Source organism: Paroedura picta, chromosome 4 (genome assembly GCF_049243985.1).
Source record: "Paroedura picta isolate Pp20150507F chromosome 4, Ppicta_v3.0, whole genome shotgun sequence".
NCBI lineage: Eukaryota > Metazoa > Chordata > Lepidosauria > Squamata > Gekkonidae > Paroedura > Paroedura picta.
The window spans coordinates 123,654,469-123,674,675 of record NC_135372.1 but is presented as its reverse complement, the minus strand read 5'-3'; the positions used below and the strand labels follow the sequence as shown (position 1 = coordinate 123,674,675).

General features: G+C 47.3%; 1 protein-coding gene and 1 non-coding gene across 2 annotated transcripts; one reads left to right on the top strand and one right to left on the bottom strand.

Annotated features, from left to right (window-relative positions):
* Positions 1 to 272: 272 nt before the first annotated feature.
* LOC143836934 (U6 spliceosomal RNA) lies at positions 273 to 379 on the bottom strand. The gene has a single exon (XR_013230847.1). It is a non-coding gene; the product is annotated as a U6 spliceosomal RNA (small nuclear RNA).
* An 8,462-nt stretch (positions 380 to 8,841) lies between these two features.
* On the top strand, positions 8,842 to 10,771 carry LOC143836324 (P2Y purinoceptor 1-like). The gene has a single exon (XM_077335493.1). The coding sequence runs from the start codon at positions 9,472 to 9,474 to the stop codon at positions 10,552 to 10,554; it is 1,083 nt and encodes a 360-aa protein (XP_077191608.1). The 5' UTR covers positions 8,842 to 9,471; the 3' UTR covers positions 10,555 to 10,771.
* The last annotated feature ends 9,436 nt before the right edge of the window (positions 10,772 to 20,207 follow it).

Sequence of the window (20,207 nt, the reverse complement as noted above, 5' to 3'; positions counted from 1 at the left end):
GAGCTGGGGGAAGAGTGTAAAGAAATGTACCACAATAAATACATGCTAGGATTTATGCCAATGTAATAGATTAGGGGCTGCCAACCTATTCTTTAATGAGAGATACTTCTGAGTAATGAAAAATATCCAAAGCTACTCCCTCTGCCAACATGGCATATTACCAAGTTTTATTCCATCCTAGAAACAAAACATAGACTAGGAAGGACACTAGAAATGAAGACGTCAGCTAAGCAGCACAGATAAAAGAAATACCATAAAAGAAAAGGGTTTTTAAAAAAGTTTACAGCACATTTTCTTGTGGTTATTTTCTTGTGCTGGGTCCATGCTAATCTTCTCTGTATCGTTCCAGTTTTAGTATATGTGTTGCTGAAACAAGCACTAGAGCCCATCTTCTTGTGATCTTTTCCTGGGTCTTCTAGGGCAGGGGTAGTCAACTTGTGGTCCTCCAGATGTTCATGGACTACAGTTCCCATGAGCCCCTGCCAGCATTTGGGCTCATGGGAATTATAGTCCACGGACATCTGGAGGACCACAGGTTGACTACCCCTGTTCTAGGGGATGGCTGAGCTAAGCAGCAGCTGGTGAGCTTCCAGTAGCTCACAAGGGACTTTTCAGAGCCCCCTCTGGATGGTCCTGTGGAGTTTATGGACAAAGCGGGCTACAGTATTCGAAACTATGTTTATATTTATATATACTATACTCTACAATAGACAGTCACGTGGAGATTATTCATCATCTACAATATTCTTGTGGAGATTCCTAGAGGAGCAATTACAATCAATGATTTCATAAGAAGAAAAAGTAGAAATGACCTCTAAAAGTTGGAAAAAGATTACTTACACAAGGGCAGAAAAAAAGTTAATGGGAGATCAAGGCTCATTGGGACTTAATACTTTTTAATGCAAAAGGGGAAACTGCAAAAATAAATGAAGGCCCGTCCATAGTATAATCATGATGATGATTGGCATTCCAAAAACTGGACCTGTTACTGATACACAGCTAAACCACAAGCTTCATGTGCCGGCCAATGTGCTTGGATTCCAGGTGTGGTTTAATGATAGTATCTTCCACTTGTTAAAAACTGGTTCAACCATGTCTGATTGGCCAGATTACATCAGCATATATGGTTGCCAGATCCCTCCTGGCAACTAGCAGGGGATAGGGGAGACTTAGCAGGAGCAGGAGAGAGTTCCAGTTGACATTGCAGCAACATGTCTACATCACTTCCGATGTGAACTGAAATTGACAGCATCATGCACCGACGTCAGGCTGACACTCTGTATTTGGGAAAAACCTGATGATAAATTTGGTTCAAAAGCAGTGTTTGTGCCCAGATACTTTGTCCTGATGGTCCCAATGTGATGTAGTGTCACGTTGTCACTTCTGGGTCATGTTGGAAGTGATCCCCCTCGTTGGCTAGCTGATTGGTGGAGGAGCAGTGTGATCTTCACCAGGGCATCTGACAACTCTATCAGCATATGAACAGCTGTGCCCTGGCCTTGGAGAAGGAGGATGAACCCTAGCTGGAGAAAAAAATTGGTCTGTGGAACCCTGAGGGTCTGCAGATGTTCCAGAGGGGTCCGCATCCTTTCCCTTACTGTCTTAATGGACTTGGCCACAAGCTATGGAAATGGTCACTTCCATTGCTCCCCTTCCCCCCTCCTGATCATGAGTGAGTAGTCTCATGGTTTCTGTACCTGGGAGGGGCAGAGCCTGTATGCCTACTCCCATATTAAACTGCCTCCTGTCTCTCCCCCCTTCCCCTTCAGTCCTCCTCAAGCCTGCCTGTTAATGTAGCTGGTGATGTCACTTCCAGGGGATGTGGCAGAGAGGTGTCGTCAGCTGACATCACTTCCTGGGCTCCTTGAAGCTTGAAAAATTAGTTCAGGGGCTCCTTCATGGTCAAAAGGTGGAAAAAGGATGCCCTAGAGAATCAAATTTAGGAACTCTTATGATTATGGACTTGAGCCAGACCCCATCCTTGAGCTTTTCTTGCTTTTGACTTTTAGCAGCTATTGAATGTTCCTTCCAGAAATAAATTATAATGTTTTATGCCCTTTGGAACCAGAAAGTGTATTTTCTATCAAAAGGGGATGTCTATACAAAAGCTCGTGTGTGTGTGTGTGTGTGTGTGTGTGTGTGTGTGTGTGTGTGTGTGTTTGTGCCGAACAGGTCTGGCTCCCATTCCAGTGATTTTCCTAAGGGCAGCCCATTTTCTTTCTGTCGCAAAAGTGAATATCTGTCAAAATGTTATGCTTGTTAGAGATGCTGTGGAGAGAAAGCTGCCCTCCAACAATAATAGATATTCTGACCCCTTTGTTGATAGGGATTCGGTGTGTGTGTGTGTATAACACATGTTACAAAATGGGATTGTGCAGTAAACCAGCCTTCCTCTCCCCACACAAGCACAGCCCTTCCTAATTCTAATCTAAACTTTCGATTCCAAAGAATGGGGGCTATATTCCAGCATTTTCCAAACACAGCGGAGGTGCTTCTGGTGCTTGCATAAACAGGCCCCAGGAATCTGGCCCAGTCTGCCGCTGGTGTGTTGAACATGTTTGGATAAGCAAAGAAAAGCAAAAACAGCAGACCAACTGATGAAATGATGCTGCCAGGGAACACTGCCTCTTTGGTTCAACAGTGCGTGTGACCCATCTTCAGGTCATCTGAACCAGCAGAAAAACAGACTGTGCCGACGTGTCAGGTCAAGGGAAGGACTAAAGGGAGAGGAACGCTCCAATTCTGGAACAAATCCTCCACTGCACGACCCCAGGGATCTTCAGGCTATGGTGCAAAAGTGTCCCAGATATGAAGCTGCGGCTTCCATGCCAAACTGTTACTGATGTCACAGAAGAGGAGGACTAATGGCTATAGCAAAATGGATTTGAGGCAGAAACTTAATTCCTTAACAAGCAGTCACCTGACCTCATGTCCCTTCTGCCAAGTGCTTGTTTTTAACAAATGACAGCCGGAAAAAGATTGGCCACTGCTGTACTCAGTACAGAAGTGCCCTGAATAATGCATACCTCTCAGAAATTCAGCATACAAACTGAGACACTGCCTTGAAGCCTTGCCTGTTGAATACACAGCCCCACCAGAAGAAAGCTGGCTGTCTTTATGAAATCATTTATATCCTGCTGTTCTAAGGCAGTCATGCTCTGTACTTCCTGGACAAAGTGGGTTACAGTCTCCTTTATTTATAAACATATATTTATACCCTGCTTTTTCTCCTCAAGAGGGAACCCAAATGGCTTTTGAGATAGAATCATAGAATCATAGAGTTGGAAGGGGCCATACAGGCCATCTAGTACAACCCCCTGCTCAACGCAGGATCAGCCCTAACCATCCTAAAGCAATGATTCCTAAAGGAGATGATTCTCCTCTCCTGCATTTTAACCATGCGACACCTTGTGAGGTAGGCTAGACTGAGACAGAGTAACCTACCATATCCCTGCACCATCCAGTGCAGTTTCTTTCCATTTCCATTGTGTATAGCCCTGTCTATGTCCATATCTTTAAAAAATTACGTTGCAAGAATTAAATATGTTGCAAGATGCAGTGATTGACAGATTTAATTATTCAATTTTTATGGTCTCAGGTGAGTGTTAGCGACCATCTCAAAATAGAACCCCCATATTCCGAGGCAGTATATCTGTGAGCACTAGATACTGAAGGCAGACTGGTGATGGCCAGCATCCACATCCTTCACCTCATAGACATCTGATTACCCCCTGCTGGAATCAATATGCTGAACTTGACAGGCTCATAATCTCAGACACCAGATTATATGTTCTAATACAAAATCATAGTTCTAAGATAGCCCTGATAACCCAGGCTAGCCTGGTCTTACTAGACTATGGAAACTGGGTTGGCCCCGGTCAGTGCGTGGGAGACCACCAAGGAATTCCAGGGTCGCTATTGGGAGGCAGGCAATGGCCAACCACCTCTGAATGTCTCTTGCCTTGAAAACCCTTCAGGGTCTCCATAAATCAGCTGTGACGTGATAGCAAGGTAAGTAAATAAAAATAGAACAACTGCTCACCAGTCCCTCGCCTCTTCACCGTTCCCAAAACAAGCATTAATGCCAGGAATAGCTTCATGCCAGCCTTTCCCTATTACCCTGATCAAAAACAGCAGAGGCTGGTGCTGACAAGGAATGCAGAACAGAGGGCTGTATGCGTTTGTTTAAAGAGCTGTGGCTGAGTGCTAGGACATCTATTTCCCATGGGAAGGCCTATGTTCCAGTCCTTGATGCTTCCAGTTCAAAATATCGGGGGATGCAACAAACCTCTGCTTGAGTCCCTGGAGAACGCTACGCTGACCTTGGTAGATGCAGTATAAGGCAGGCTGACATGTACAGGGAGCTATCGGAAAGTATTCCTTTCAGATTCTCATAAAATTAAAAACTAGCATCCCCTGGCATTGCTTCTCAGAGCCACCGTTTGAAGAGAACAAGTTTTCAGTGACAGCGTGGCAAGATTTCGCTCTCCTTGTGTTGACAGCTATTGGGATTCATGCTACAATACAGCTGCCAGTACGACTGGAATCAGAAATCGTTTTTGCTCTGTTCTCTGGCCCGTATTTGCTATATCTGCACAGTAATAGCAAACTCAGCTATCCGTATGAACCATTGGTGGAGATCTTCCAGTCTGGGCACAACCAATGCTCCAGCCTGTTGCTGGCATGAATTTTCCTTATTGCTGCTTCAGTTTGCCAGGATTCTCCCAGCAGCCAAGGCTATTGTGTTTTAGCTGAGAAGGCAGAGATGTTGGGCTGGGGAGAAGCGAGCAGCTGGTCTGCTGTCTAGCCCTCTCTCTCCCACCCCTTGCTGTTTGGAAGTAACGTGGCATCATTCCTAGAGTGACTCAAGTCATAGGACTGCCCTGTTCATCTTCCTACATACCCCAAACCCAAATGCTTCTAATTTCATCCTGTAACAGGCCTGTGTAACTTCCACCCCACCAAGCCAAAATTCAGCATTGTGTCTTCGCAGTGCAAACCTTTGCAGACTTTCCCCAGTAAATCCACTGATGTCAATGGATTCTCAGGGGAGCAACCCTGTACAGGACTTCATTCTTGGTCAGCACAAAAATGGTTTGTAACTAAGACTGTGGTTTTAACCAGCAAATGATGCTGCAATAAGGAACAAGGAGCCAGTGGTCAACTCAACGACACAGAGCAGAACTGTTGTCTAAGGATGCCCGAAAGAGTCTGTGCTGTGTTCTGTTGAGAAAAGTGTTATTGTGGATAAGTGTTCTCCACAGTCACGCTAGAGGTACACACAGGTAGATACAGGTATGTAGCCATGTTGGTCCGAAGCAGCAGAACAAAGTTTGAGGCTGGTGGCACCTCTAAGACCAACCAAGTCTTATTCAAGGTATAAGCTTTTGTGTGTATGAACACATCTTCAGATACAATGAAAAAAATGTCTTCAACCATTAGAAGAAGAAGAGTTGGTTCTTATATGCTGCTTTTCTCTACCCGAAGGAGGCTCAAAGCGGCTTACAATCGCCTTCCCATTCCTCTCCCCACAACAGACACCCTGTGAAGTGGGTGAGGCTGAGAGAGCCCTGATATCACTGCTCGGTCAGAACAGCTTTATAAGCACCATGGCGACCCCAAGGTCACCCAGCTGGCTGCATGTGGGGGAGTGCAGAATCGAACCCAGCATGCCAGATTAGAAGTCCACACTCCTAACCACTACACCAAACTGGCAGTACACATAGGTCTTTTACAGTTGATGAAGTTCCATTCCATGCAGCTTAATATGGGGCCTTCCAGGAATGTAGCCATGTTGGATACATGCAAACCATATGAGATAGTAAGAACTAACAGAACACTAATATATGCACCCCTACAGATAAATGGTAGCTACTGCACCTTCATTGTACTATTGCTACCAGGGCTGCACCTGCACATTGCTGGATATTTCACTATTATTGCACCAACAGCAATAATTGACAATTAGATTTTCCTGTGTGGACAAGACAGTCTAGTTGCCAACCATTTGTGGATGCAACAGCCCAGGTGCCAGGGATCTGAAAGCAGAAGACCCAAGTTATTAATATGCAAAAGGTTCACCCAGAATTACAACTGATTCCAGCCTAGAGAACAGTTCCCCTCCAGAAAAAGGTAGCCTTGAAGAGTGGGCCCTACAGTATCACATCACGTCCCCAAAATCTCCAGGCACTGCTCAAGCCAGAGTTGGCAACCCAACCGGGTATTATGTGTTAGGATGGAATAAAATCTAACATCTCTATTAGCCCAAAATATAACAGTGGGTTTTTGCAACATTTTTTCCTTCGGTTCTAGCCCCATACCACCTTGGTTTATCCCCTGGTTTTTGCATGCATTTTTGTGTCTTTAGCTTTCACTTCATTTTTTAAAAGTTATTCCCTTGATTTATTGGGGATTTTTTTGGTTCTTTTGAAACCACTCATCCACCCACCCATCCAGGATATAAGTAACTCTTCTTCTTTCCCTCTCCACAGACCAGCTCTGCAGTGGCAGCCATACTACTGCCAAGAGAGGCCCCAAGCCTCTCTATGTGGACATGCATTTATTTGAGAGAGTCAGATACCTTTAATGGCAATAATCATGTATTTATTTAGCAACATCAATCACAAATGCAACTTTTATAGCCTACCCTTGCCAGTTGTTCATTTGATGCACGTCTTTCCACAAAGAAGGTGTGGAGGGTGAACATAATTCTCTCCAGTTTTCTATTATATCTTTACAATGACCCTGTGAGGTAGGTTAAGCCGAGAGAATGATAGAGACAGAGAGAGAGATTTCCCCAAGAGTATCCAGCAAACTTCCACAGCAGAAAGGGCATTTGAACCTGGGTTTCCAAGATCAAACCTTATTCACTCCCCCATGCTGGCTTTTCATGTATGGCCCCGCGTTTGTGTGGAAGTTATGTGTTGGCGTAAACATAAATGATCATGCCAGACATGTGTGTTTAGCTTCTATAAAAAGAGTTTACTAACAGAACTTAAGGAATGGTTCCATGAAGGATAGAAAATAACCACATCCTGATTAGCTGAGCTTTCTAAGCACTACACTATGTTGGCTGCTTCTACAAGACTCAGAGCAAGTCACATGAAATTGCCCCCAAAGCTTTTCCTCGTGTACGTGATAGAAAACATGCTATCAGTGTTCAATTCATGGATCAACCAATGGTGAATCCTAAAACGACTTCATTATGAATAGGACTTTCCTTCCCTGGTGGGACACTTCTACTGGAGGCCTAATAGGCCCTGTGCTAATTAGCTAAATGGGCCAACTAAACAACTGTTTACTTCTTTCACTGATGAAATGGTGACACTTGCTAAGCTACAACAGAAGGCCCCCTAAGGGAGGTGACAAGGGGGGGAGGGGGGCTTTGCTCAGGGCATGCACAAAATCAGAACTGGCAGTCGTCACATTCTTCTGCATTTGGACCAACGGGGTAAACATGGAACACTCCCTGAAAACAAATAGGAACCCGGTTTATTTTTGATCCTCTGAAAGCTCAGATTGTGCTGAAGTACCCACAATAGAAGCTTCCCACACCCAGGAGTAACCAGCATCGTTTTTTCAACTCCCTGTCAAGGACAGGGCTGCCCTAATGGGTAAGCACAGGGGCCCCTGGAACACAGGGGCTCCACACTAATGTACATCTTGATTTGTGAAGTGCGAATGGACAAGTTGTTTATACAAGATGTGAATATTGTAGAATGTAGACCGCCAGAAATGAAGTTAGGCCTTACCTCCTCCTTATGGAAGAATTGTATGATCTTATCTGTTTTACAATTTTATACTATTTTATTTTACGGGTTCATTGGGGCTTATTTGGTTAGCTGCTCCGAGACTTTGCGAGGGGGGAGATACAAATTAAAATAAATAGTGTTGTGAATCAACACGGAAGAGAGAGTTTGGATTAAGAATAAAGCGTTTTTCACGTTCAAGGCTCATGTCGTATTATCCAAACGTTTGTGCTGAGTAATCTTTCCTGTGCAGCATGTTTTAAAATGTCTAAACACCAATTTTGTTGGAGACACCAATCGATACATTTGATTTTCTCGATAATTTACATTTTTATTCCAGCAAGTGATAGTGTAGGTGGGATCCCAGTGCACTGGTTGGTCTAGAATGCTGTTAAAGATCACTAAACACCCAGCTGTCCCCGCCCAGTACCCACCCGATGTGAACTAGTTTAGCATGACCGGTGCATGGCCGCTGTATTCTTCTTAGTTAGATCCGAATTTGGCAGAAGGTTCTGTGTCGCTCTGGAATTTTGGGGCCTGCGGGCCCTCCTAACAAGCTTTCCCACCCCCTACAACCCAGCTTGGAAGCCAAGCAGGGTCTGACTATCCCGGTTGGTCCTTGGGCCGCTGGGGGGGGGGGGAGAGGGCAGGCGCGCACCCCCTCGCCTCCTCTCCGGCCTGCCCGACGGGATCGGCTGCCACTCGACGGCGCTTTGTCGTCGACTTCTTCTTCGTGGAAAAGTTGGCCCGGGGACGACCCGCTAAAGGGGCCTCCAGGACGCGGGAGAGCCACGCTCCTTCTGCTGGGGCTCAAGGGCCTGTCGCCCGCGAGACCCCGGCGCTGACTTTGGGTTGCAAAACCCAGCCGCTTTGCAAAGGCCGCGGGCGCTGCGGGCAGCTTCTCTTTCTCCCCCTGATGTCCTGACGCCGTCCGTCCCCCCCCTCGCCCCCTCTCTCCCGCACACCGGCCTCGGGCCCGCCCGCTCGTCTCAGCCTGCCCTCACTGCCGCTTTCGCGGCCGGGCCCCTCCCCGGCGCTCCCGCCCCGTCCCGCCTCGCCTGCCCGGCGCTGAAGTCTCTCCCGGCGCGCCGCAGGCTCGCAGCAGTCCGCCGGGCAGCTTTCCTGGGCTGGTGCTGGGAGGGAGCTGTGCGGCAGCCGCCTCGACGCCGCGCAGCCGTCGGAAGACGAACGCGTGGCCGAGGCCGGCCTCCGAGAGCAGCCGGAGAGGAGCGAGAGCGGGAGAAAGGCGCCTCAGCGGCCCGTCGCCCTTCGAGGAGTCTCTGCGGATACCCCGTCGAGGGAACCCTCCTGCGCCCTCTTCCCCTTCAGCCTCCCCTCTTGGCTTCTCCCGGCGCTGGTTCCTGAAGCCTTCCCGCCCACTTCTCCTGCTCTGCAGACCTTCCAGGCTCCCCCAGACCTCCCTGAAGAAGAAGAGGAAGAAGAAGAAGAAGAAGAAGAAGAAGAAGAAGAAGAAGAAGAAGAAGAAGAAGAAGAAGAAGAAGAAGAAGAAGAAGAAGAAGAAGAAGAAGAAGACGACGACGACGACCCTGTCTCCCCTGATGAGGTCTTCTTGGCTCCATCACCACTTGGGAAGCGGGGGACTCCTTGCCTGCTGGCTTCCTCTCTGCTGGAGCTGCTCCTTTCCCTGATGTCACATCTGTGGAGGATCTGATTCTGATTCCTGCAGACTTCCTGTCCTCCTCCTGCCCGCTTGGCCTCCGCCATGAACTTGGAGCAAGAAACCCCGGCCAGCAGCTTGGCCAACTCCAGCCTGGGCACCGGCCTGGAAGCTATGTGTCCTGTGAACACGGAGTTCCCCGAGAGCTTCCTGCCCGCCGTTTACTTGGTCGTGTCTCTGCTGGGGCTTCTGGGGAACGGGCTGGGCTTGTGGAACTTGTGCGCCAGCTCTCGGAGGGGCAGCTGGAGCACCCTCAGCGTGCTGATGTGCAACCTCAGTGTGGCTGACTTGCTTTATGTGGTCACGTTGCCCTTCTTGGTGTCCTACTACCTCCGGGGCCGCCAGTGGCGCTTCGGCCACGAGTGGTGCCGGCTGACGCGGGCTCTCTTCCACCTCAACCTGTACGCCAGCATTGGCTTCCTGACCTGCATCAGCGTGCATCGTTACCTGGGCATCGTGCACCCGCTGAGGATGCTGGGCCGGTGCCAGACGCTCAGTCCGGCTTTCTTGCTCAGCGTCTTGGTCTGGGGCTGGGTCATCCTGCAGCTGTCCCCTGACTTCACCTTCAGCAAAATGGATGAGACGGGCATTCGGTGTCACGACACGACGGGCCACGAGAACTTGAGTCAATACCTGCCCTACACCTTGGCCATAACCGTGACCGGCTTTGTCGTCCCTTTCCTCATCATCATCGGATGCTACTGCCACGTGGTCGTGACCCTTCGGAGGAATAGCAACGTGGACCCCAACCTCAAGCGGAGGAGCATCAGACTGGCCGTCCTGGTGATGGTGCTTTTCTCCGTCTGCTTCTTGCCTTATCACGTCTTCAGGAACCTCAACTTACTGTCCCGCAGTTGGCAGCTCCAGGGGTCTTGCAACCAGACTTTGAAAAGCATCTATGTTTCCTACCAAGTGACTCGAGGCTTGGCCAGCCTGAACAGTGCCCTCAACCCCCTTCTGTACCTGACGGCCAGCGAGGGCCTTTTGACTCGGCTCAGGGCCTCCTGCCGTAGGGTCATCCGTGCCTTGGGGTCTCTTTTGCAAAGCCAGGCCCCCTACTCTTTGGATCCGAAGAAACTAAGCTTTGTGCTCAATGAAGAATGTGAGGAGGCCTCCGACGATCTCTGAGTCGATGACCAGAGCATCCCTCTCTTTTCTGGCAATGGACATTAGCCTTTGGGAGAGATGACAGCATCAATTGTGGGGACACACCCATGTATTGCGTCCCTCTCTTGTCTCTGGCCCAGCACATTTTTGCACAATGAAGATTGTGAACAGAGGCAACAGTAGAATGGGCGTGTCAGTATTGTACCAGGGCACTGCTGATAAAGGTTACCAAAAGGTGCACAGTATGTGGCTGAGTATTGTAGCCCTTTCCTCACTTCCCCATTTCATTTATGTCCACAGCTTTACACCTGCTTGTTCAGCATGACAGCAGTTTTGTGCCACTGGGCTGCTTAAACCCCACTGCAGCATCCCAACGGTATGCAGGATCACGCATGGTGTACACAGACACCTGTGTGCAATGCCATTTCTTTGCTTTGCCGAAAACAGGCTCTCTTCTGTTTCTGTGCAGCCTTTGATTACCTGAGACAAGGGCCATTTCTCTGTACTGAGACGGCATGGTAAGGCCCTTTCAAAGGGCAGTCTGCACAAATTCAAGAATTTGTAGCCGTTCAATATCTTGTCACGGAGGGCTGATCCTACAAGCCCACAATTAATGTTGTGTAATGAGTTGAGACAGAAAGGGAGATGCTTACAGATTTATCTCGGCTCCTTGTCTGCGTTTCCTTGGCAAGCAAGAGAAATAGGTTCCTAGCAAGTAATCTATGAGAGCACATGGGAAACCAAAGAAAAAGAAAGAAAATGTCTGAGGGCGGAAACGTGGATGGGCTTACTTGCACAGGTCTTTTCCAGTGAGTCAAAATGTGCAGACAGTATTCTCTTAAGTGCATTGGACAATTTGTTTTGTACATGTTGGAGAAAATGCATACGGCCATACAGTGGTAATTCTGGGGAGAAGCTGACGTGCTATTTACGTATTTGTAAAAATTCCTTTGGTGCTTATGATCAGATTTTAAAATACTTTTTTTTTAACAGTGCAGAAGCTTAATGACGCAGTACTTGTATGGTTTATAATTGCCTGGGGTTATTTGAGAGACCTGGGCGTATTCTGCACACAAAAGATAATGCACTTTCAATGCACTTTAGAAGTAGATTTTCCTGTTCCGCTCAGGAAAATCCAGCTGCTGTTGATTTGACAGAAAGGATAGCATCAGGAACCTGCGGGAGTCTAAAGTTTGAAAGCCAAGTCACCCCATCAGGAATGCGCATAGCCTCTGCCGCCTGATCCTGCCTTCCAAAGGCAAATCACCCACTTCTTGCGCACCCCACAAGAGCAAGTAACCTGTTAGATAAAAAATGGGAATGTTTCCTTTGTACGCTAATCAGTGAAGCTGACAGTTCACTCCGGCAAGCTAATAGATATGTGTTTTATTTTGGTTTGTTTAATCACCAAAATTTTTGCTTCAGAATCTGTTTTTTTTTCTTTCTTGATCTTATCCTCTTTTCTTCCCCAAGGGAGAGGGGCATCTATAAAGGTAAAGGTATCCCCTGTGCAAGCACTGAGTCATTTCTGATCCTTGGGGTGACGCCCGCTAGCGTTTTCATGGCAGACTCAATACGGGGTGGTTTGCCAGTGCCTTCCCCAGTCATTACCCCCCAGTTTACCCCCCAGCAAGCTGGGTACTCATTTTAGAAGGATGGAAGGCTGAGTCAACCTTGAGCTGGCTGCTGGGAGTGTACTCCCAGCCATCTAGTCCAACCCCCTGCTCAACGCAGGATCAGCCCTAAGAAGCATGGGGTGGAGATATTTGGGGTTACTGCAGGAGCTGGCTTGAAGCAGTTATACTTTGGTGTTGGAAATCTTTCATCAGCAGAGATAGTCAACAGGATGGTTACCTAGTTAAAAAAATTCCCCTTGTAGGCCATCAGACCATCAGGTCAGATAAAGTAACAACTTGTACTGCAGCAGCTGTAAGAAGATGCAAGACTTTGAGCTAGATCCAGCTCTTTCCTGGACAGAATAAAAAGGTCACTCCATTTTCCAGCTATTTTGGGAGTGCCAGGCTGTTTGTTTATTAACACAAATGCATGTAGTCACTTTCGGCAGATGGGCCTAATCACAAAACATTTAGCATTTCACGCCCGTTAATTGGTTAGGAGATGTTTTATTGGTGTGATGTTCAAGAAGCCAATCGTTTTACTCCACCCGTTAGGTTTGCTGTCTAGCAAATAGAAAGCACATTTTCAGATATCATTTCAGTGCCCTAATCCGCTTTCATGTTTGTGACCAAGTCAGACTGGGTGTCTTGGGAGTAATGCACAGGTATCTTGCAAATAATTCTTCCCCCTTCCCCACTGCGCAATTTTACACAACATTTTGAGGCCTTTTTGGTTTCATGTCAAAAGACATATCTCAGCCATGCATAACATTGTATTTAATACACAATATGCGCCTCTTGTGGCGCAGAGTGGTAAGGCAGCCGTCTGAAAGCTTTGCCCATGAGGCTGGGAGTTCAATCCCAGCAGCCGGCTCAAGGTCAACTCAGCCTTCCATCCTTCCGAGGTCGGTAAAATGAGTACCCTGCTTGCTGGGGGGTAAACGGTAATGACTGGGGAAGGCACTGGCAAACCACCCCGCATTGAGTCTGCCATGAAAACGCTAGAGGGCGTCACCCCAAGGGTCAGACATGACTCGGTGCTTGCACAGGGGATACCTTTACCTTTATGCTGTAATGCAGTGGTCCCCAACCCCCGGTCCGGGGACCAGTACCGGTCTGAAGATCAGTCAGTACCAGGCCGCAGCTCCTTTTCATTCTCCTACCCAGCTGCTGCCTTGAGGGCTGCCCTGCCGCTCTGCCGCCGGCTCACCTTTGGTGCTCTCCAGTGGCCGCCATGGCTGGGGCTCCCCCTCTGCGTGGCACTGCGCAGCTGCTGCTGGCAGCGCCCCCCAATGGGTGGCAGGAAGTCAGGGGAAAGCAAGTGGAGCAGGGTCTCAGGCGGCGGCAGCAGCGTCCCTCGGCAAAAGACTACCCCCCCCCCCGGGCCTCAATAAAATTGTCAAGCGTTGACCGATCCCCGGTGACAAAAAGGTTGGGGACCACTGCTGTAATGGGTAAGGTGGTGGTCCTTGTACTCTGAGTCTTTTTGGTATCCAATTAATCTGTAGTCTGGCCAAGAGACTTCAGGAATGGCAGGTGGGGGGAAGAGAAAGTACAGATGCAAAGTGAACACCATGTCATGTATTCTAACTGATGATTATTGGGATGGATAGTTGGCCCATGACCTTCTGGCACTTGGGAACACACCGGGATATGAACAGTACTTCTCTCCTGCCTTTATTTCAGAGTGTAGGTAGAAGCATGTCTTTTGAACAGAGACATTGTGGAATGGGATGTTACTTAGGTTTGTTGTTTACCTGCATGCCATAAAAAGCATCAGCTTCCCTTTACCACACATTAATCTGAGACAGGACAGTTTTCTGCTGGCAGCTGCATTTATGTGGGGTGGGGGTGGGGAGACCATAATCAGATGTTTTGACAATGTAAAGCCTGTTTCGCAGGAGCTGAATGCATGGTTAATGGTCTGATTTAAGTAAAACAAAACATAATTCTTGTTAATCTGAGCGCCAAAGTCCATGTTAATAGAGAAACCTTGTTCTCTTCCATATAATGCAACTGTAGTGTTGGGTAAGGGTCAGGCAGCGAATGGATCAGAGATGGGGGGGGGGGTAAACAGCTATTTTGGTCAGGGAGAAGGATTCAAGGAGGGGAAATGATGCAGGGGAGAACAGGTTAAACCCCCCTTTTCCCCCTGACATGGATCAGCTCAAATTGGCCTGCTCTCACTATTATGCACCCTGCTAAAAGCAGTCAGCAGGATATCCAGTTGCAGTTTGGTGAATTGTGGTGCCCTCCCAAGCATTATTAGGTGGCTCTGCAGTGCAGTGGATAGCACACTGAACTTCTGGGGGGTGAAGGGATTCAAAGATTCTGGGTTTGATTCCCAGCAGAGTCACAAGTAGATTCTGAGGGGCTGTGGCTCAGGGGAAGAGCATCTGCTTTGCATGCAAAAGGTTCCAGGTTCAATCCCTGGACCTGGTGAGAGTTGATGTGAAAGAACTTTGCCTGACACCCTGGATAGTCGCAGTCTGAACAGACAGTACTGAACTTGATGGGCCAGTGGGCTGAGACAGCATAAAGCAGCTTCATGTGTGTTCACACCACTGATTCCATTAAGGAAAGCATATTGTTTTGGTGGAAGAGCATCTGCTTGGCATGCAGAAAATCCCAGGTCCAAGCCACACGATCTCCAATTAATGGGAACAAGTAGAAGGAGAAATGAAAGACCTGTGTCTAAGACCTTGGAAAGATGCTTCTTGTCTGGGTAGACAATAGTGGTCTTGATGAACCGCCTTTGTAGAATCATAGAATCATAGAGTTGGAAGGGGCCATACAGGCCATCTAGTCCAACCCCCTGCTCAACGCAGGATTAGCCCTAAGCATCCTAAAGCATCCAAGAAAAGTGTGTATCCAACCTTTGCTTGAAGACTGCCAGTGAGGGGGAGCTCACCACCTCCTTAGGCAGCCTATTCCACTGCTGAACTACTCTGTGAAATTTTTTTTCCTGATATCTAGCCTATATCGTTGTACTTGAAGTTTAAACCCATTACTGCGTGTCCTCTCCTCTGCAGCCAACAGAAACAGCATCCTGCCCTCCTCCAAGTGACAACCTTTCAAATACTTAAAGAGGGTTATCATGCAATTAGTGCAGACTGTGGATTAAGATCAGGCTGTTCCTTCTTCCTGGATTACATGACGTGTCTGGTTCTGCATCCCATGTTCCACAGCTGCCACTGAGATATTGCCCGGAAGCCCATAAACAGGAAGGGAAGACGATAGACTCCATTAGGTACCATGATGGCTGAGCAGAAACATTGATAAAAATGATTTAAATCTGTTTATTGTACAGTGCACTTAAAATACAGGTTAAAAACACAGGCCTTGAACATAGCCTCTAAACCAGGTGTAGGCAAACTGGCCCTCCAGATGTCCATGGAGTACAATTCCCATGAGCCCCTACCAGCTGGCAGGGGCTCATGGGAATTGTACTCCATGGACATCTGGAGGGCCACAGTTTGCCTACCCCTGCTCTAAACAGAAACCACCAGTCAGCTTAGTGTAGTGGTTAAGAGCTCCTCCACATGTAGGCCAGCCGGGTGGCCTTGGGCCAACCACAGTTCTCAGAGCTCTTTTACCTCAGAGGGTGTCTGTTGTGGTGAGAGGAAAGGTAGGCGATTGTAAGCCACTTGAATCAATTCTAAATGGGGAAGATGCCCCGACATACCGCTTGTCTGGAGGTGGAGAAAAATCCCGCCTCCACATGACTTTAACAGCTGCCACTCCTGGACCTGCCGTCTCGTGGTGAGGAACATCAATAAAATATACAATAAAAACAATAGCATGCCGTACAATCCCACAATTTTCCAAACCCTAACCCTCACCTTCTCCCTCTCTCCCCCGTCTGCAAGATCCACCAAGTCCCCCAGAGGTGATGTTGTGAATGAGGGACTGCTTCAGTGGAGGACAAGATCTTCTGTCCACCCAACCTCAACCTAAAGCCTGGTGAAAGAGCTCCATTTTACAAGCCCTGCGGAACTGAGTTAGTTTTGTCAGGGCCCTTAATTCTTCCAGGAGCTCATTCCACCAAGCAGGGGCCCTGGCCCTGCTTGAGGTTAGGCGAACTTCTCGTGGGCCAATGATCACTAATATATTTGTATCCGCAGAGCAAAAGGCCCTGTGGTGGGCACAGGGGAAAGATGTTCCCTCAAGTACACTGGGCCTAGACCATGTATGGCCTTAAAGGTTAAAACCAACACCTTGAACCCAATCCAGCACTCCATTGGCAACCAACGCAGCTGCCTCAGCACTGGCTGGATATGGGCCATCCAAGGTGTTCTCATGGGGACCCTAGCAGCTGCATTTCGTACCAGCTGTAATGTCTGTTTCCACCTGAATATCTCACTGAAAGCTACTTTTCTATTAGCTGAGTGATGCCAGAATCTTAGGGCCATTCCGCACGACTTCAATGTTGCAAAAGGCTTCCAAATTGCAAGCGCTACTAATTTGCAGTTATGCTCGAGGTCGCACACAATCTGCCACACTCCTGAAACTGATCCACAAAAAGCGATTCGTTGTAGCGCTTAAAGGGAAATCCAGAAAAGTGGATTCACCCTCCGAAAAGCGCTGCACTCTTGCAAACAATCTGCAACAGTAGCGAAAAAGACCTCTGTGTTCCCATTGTTGCGGTTCCAGCCAAGTCCCTCCCCCTGGCTCTCTCTTCCAAACTTCTGGCAAAACGATTGCCATTTTTTTTCTCAGAGCGAGCAGAAAGCAACGAACCGGTGAGCCTTCATTCACCCAGTGAGGCTTCTCCGGCTACAGTCCCTCCACAGAGCTGCTTTAAAGCTCCCCTAAGTCACCAAGCACAACACAGCCCCATTTGCAAGTTCCCTTCATTTTCGGCCGAAAATCGCACCCGTGCACGGAGGGGGGGATTTTTTTTTCCACAGGGGAGCGTGGTAACGATGACTCATTGGCTCACACGCCAGCTAGATGGGTCTCAACGTTAGGAGGAATCAAGGCATATTCATTGCAACGTGTGTTTTTCTTTTTTTAAAAAAACCCTGTTCTTAAAGGTAAAGGGGCTTTCCGGGAGCATGATAACAGCCGCCCATTGGCTGTTCGTTTGATTGATGGCCAGGGGTGGGACAGCACAGAAAAAATCGCTTCCTGGATAGCAATTTTTGCGAGACCGGAAACCTGTGGGAAACGATTGAAACACTACTGGATTCCACTACAAAGGCAGGTATGCATAATGCCGAATTGCACTATTAAAAATTGCGTTTCCGCTTTCAGGAACCAATTGGCAACATTAGTCCTTGTGCGGAAAGGCCCTTTCTATTAGGAAGAAGAAGAGCTGGGATTTATGTATTCGCTTTTTACTACCCGAAGGAGTCTCAAGGTGTCTGACAATTGCCTTCCCTTCCTCTTCCCACAACAGACCCCCTGTGAAGTAGGTGGGGCTGACAGAACTCTGAAAAAATGTGACTGGCCCATGGTCATCCAGCTGGTTGGCTATGGAAGGGGGATCAGACCCAGTTCTCCAGATTAGAGACCGCCATTCTTAACCACTACTACAAGCTGAATGGGTAACCATTATATTATATTTCTGATAATATAACAGATTTCTCGACTTGCTTTGTTGACATAAATACTTGGTTTTCTGTCATCTCTGGCCAGAGCTTGTAGCTCATTTCCAGGGGATTCAGAGAAGAAGAGACCAAAAACAAAACCACCATTACTTTGTAACCAAATGCAGTGGAGGAAAATCCTTCCAGGAGCCTGTATTTGTTGCGTAACACAGAAGATCTCACAGTGTGCAGAGTTCTTTTCCTTCTTATTTGTCTTTCTTCCTTTCAAACAATTCAAGTTCAGGAGTTGTAAAAAAAAAAAAATGCTTTAGTTCCACAAGCAGGTTTGAAGTTCTGCAGAGAGGCTTCCATGATTTAAAAAGGGAAAAAAAACAAGCAGTGCTTGCCAAACTCATTTTTTTAATAAGTTGTTTAGAAGAAGGGTAAAGATTTATCACGTCAGCTGCAACTACAGACAGACTGGCCTTTGACGTGCATGAAAGAAGCCAAGCCTTCTCTATCGTGCTTACAATAACTGAGAAATAAACATTTCGGAATGGACTTTCCCAAACTTGCCTTTTGATTTGTTTGAAGCCCACAAGCAAGCAGATCATTTTTTCTAGCCTGATCTCACACAAAAGACTAGAGTCCTTCCAGGGCTCCTGGTAAGCAGTGTGCACAAACAAGGGGTTGAATCTTACCTGTTTTTCAACTGGTGAGAAATAGAGAGGACCCCCTTGGCCATCCAAAAAGGCTATGCTGGGGATCATAGGATCTACATGGACAAAAGTCATGTGGAAATGGAAGCTATAGTAAGGAGCAGAATTGGGAGAGATTGAGCAATCAATTTGGCTAGATCTGACCCAAGGAAGGCTGAGAGCTGAACTATGGCGTTTCTGCACTGGTGAATTCCTTTGTTTTCCCAGTGCATTCCCATCATGGTTTTTTTCCCTTCTGCATTTCACCCCTTTTTCCAAGTGGGTGTGCATCAGGTATTTCCCCCTTCTATTCATGATAAAATAGCCAGACATCATAGACTGAATCCAGGCAGATTTTTCACTCAGTCTTGTCCAGTTTTCATAATTTCTATAGCCCCATATAATAATAATAATAATAATAATAATAATAATAATAATAATAATAATAATAATAATAATAATAATAATAATAATAATAATACTTGTAATCTTTATTTTTATTTCCTGCCTTACCTGATAGCTCAGCTTAGGTTACAACATGTTAAAACAATCCATTCTAAAAGCCAGTATAAATATTATTAAATATTAAAACATCTACAATTTACACGGAGCCTCGTTTCAATAAAATGTGGGGATTTCCACATTTGTGTGTGTGTGTGCCAATCTTGTATTTTTGGCAGTGAAACCAGCTCTTCATATTATATACGATGCTTCATCTGATGTTTTGTCTGCCCTCAACTATAGCAATCCCTCATGGCTTTAAATGATGATTCCCTAGTATGACTTTTCGCCAGGGGTGGGGTCAAAGGAAGCCCCTTCTAGGGCTGCCAGCTCCAGATTGGGAAATACATATAGATTGGGTGATACAGCCTGTGGAGAGTGGGGTTTGGCAGGGAATGGACCTCAGCAGGGTATAATGCCATAGAATCCACCCTCCAAAACAGCCATTTTCTCCAGGAGAAACATCTCTGTAGTCTGGGTGTCAATTGTAAATCCAGAAGGTCTCCAGGTCCCACCTGCTGGCAACCCTACCTTTTTCCCCAGAGGAAAGTTTGGTTGGATCCAACCTTCTCAGTGCAAAAGAAGTTCTCTCATTTAATGCTGGCTGGACTTCAGCCCTCCCCCCCCTTGCTTGTTCAGGAAAATAAAAATAAACAAGTAGCTTTGCGACCACCATTCCCCTCCCTGCTCTGTGCTTCCTCAATCAAGGGCAGAATGGATAGGAAGAGGATAGGAAGGAGGAAGACCTGGGTTCAAATCAATCTGAATTCAGCAGGATCAACAATGGAAAAAAACAAAGTAAGTGCAGAACTAGCCCTGATCTCCAGACTATAGATATCTGGAGAAAATAGCTGTTCTGGAGGGTGGACTGAATGGCCTTCCTGAAGTCCTTCCCTCCACAAACCCTGCCCTCCCCAGAATGTGTCTGCAATCTGAGTCATATCTACTGTTTTATGATTCTTCCAGATTTCTGCAATCCTAATACAAGTATTAGTATTACAGCCTCTTGTGGCGCAGAGTGGTAAAGCAGCAGAAATGCTGTCTGAAGCTGTCTGTCCAGGAGGTTGGGAGTTCAATCCCAGCAGCCGGCTCAAGGTTGACTCAGCCTTCCATCCTTCTGAGGTTGGTAAAATTACCCAGCTTGCTGGGGGGTAAAATAGTAATGACTGGGGAAGGCACTGGCAAACCACCCCGTATTGAGTCTGCCATGAAAACGCTAGAGGGCATCACCCCAAGGGTCAGACATGACTCGGTGCTTGCACAGGTGATACCTTTACCTTTTTAATACGAATATCTCCTATTGATTAACACTCTGTCATCCACCTTGA

Bases quoted from the DNA above. Each gene is read 5' to 3' on its own strand.
- LOC143836324 (XM_077335493.1), top strand. From the start codon at position 9,472: ATGAACTTGGAGCAAGAAACCCCGGCCAGCAGCTTGGCCAACTCCAGC.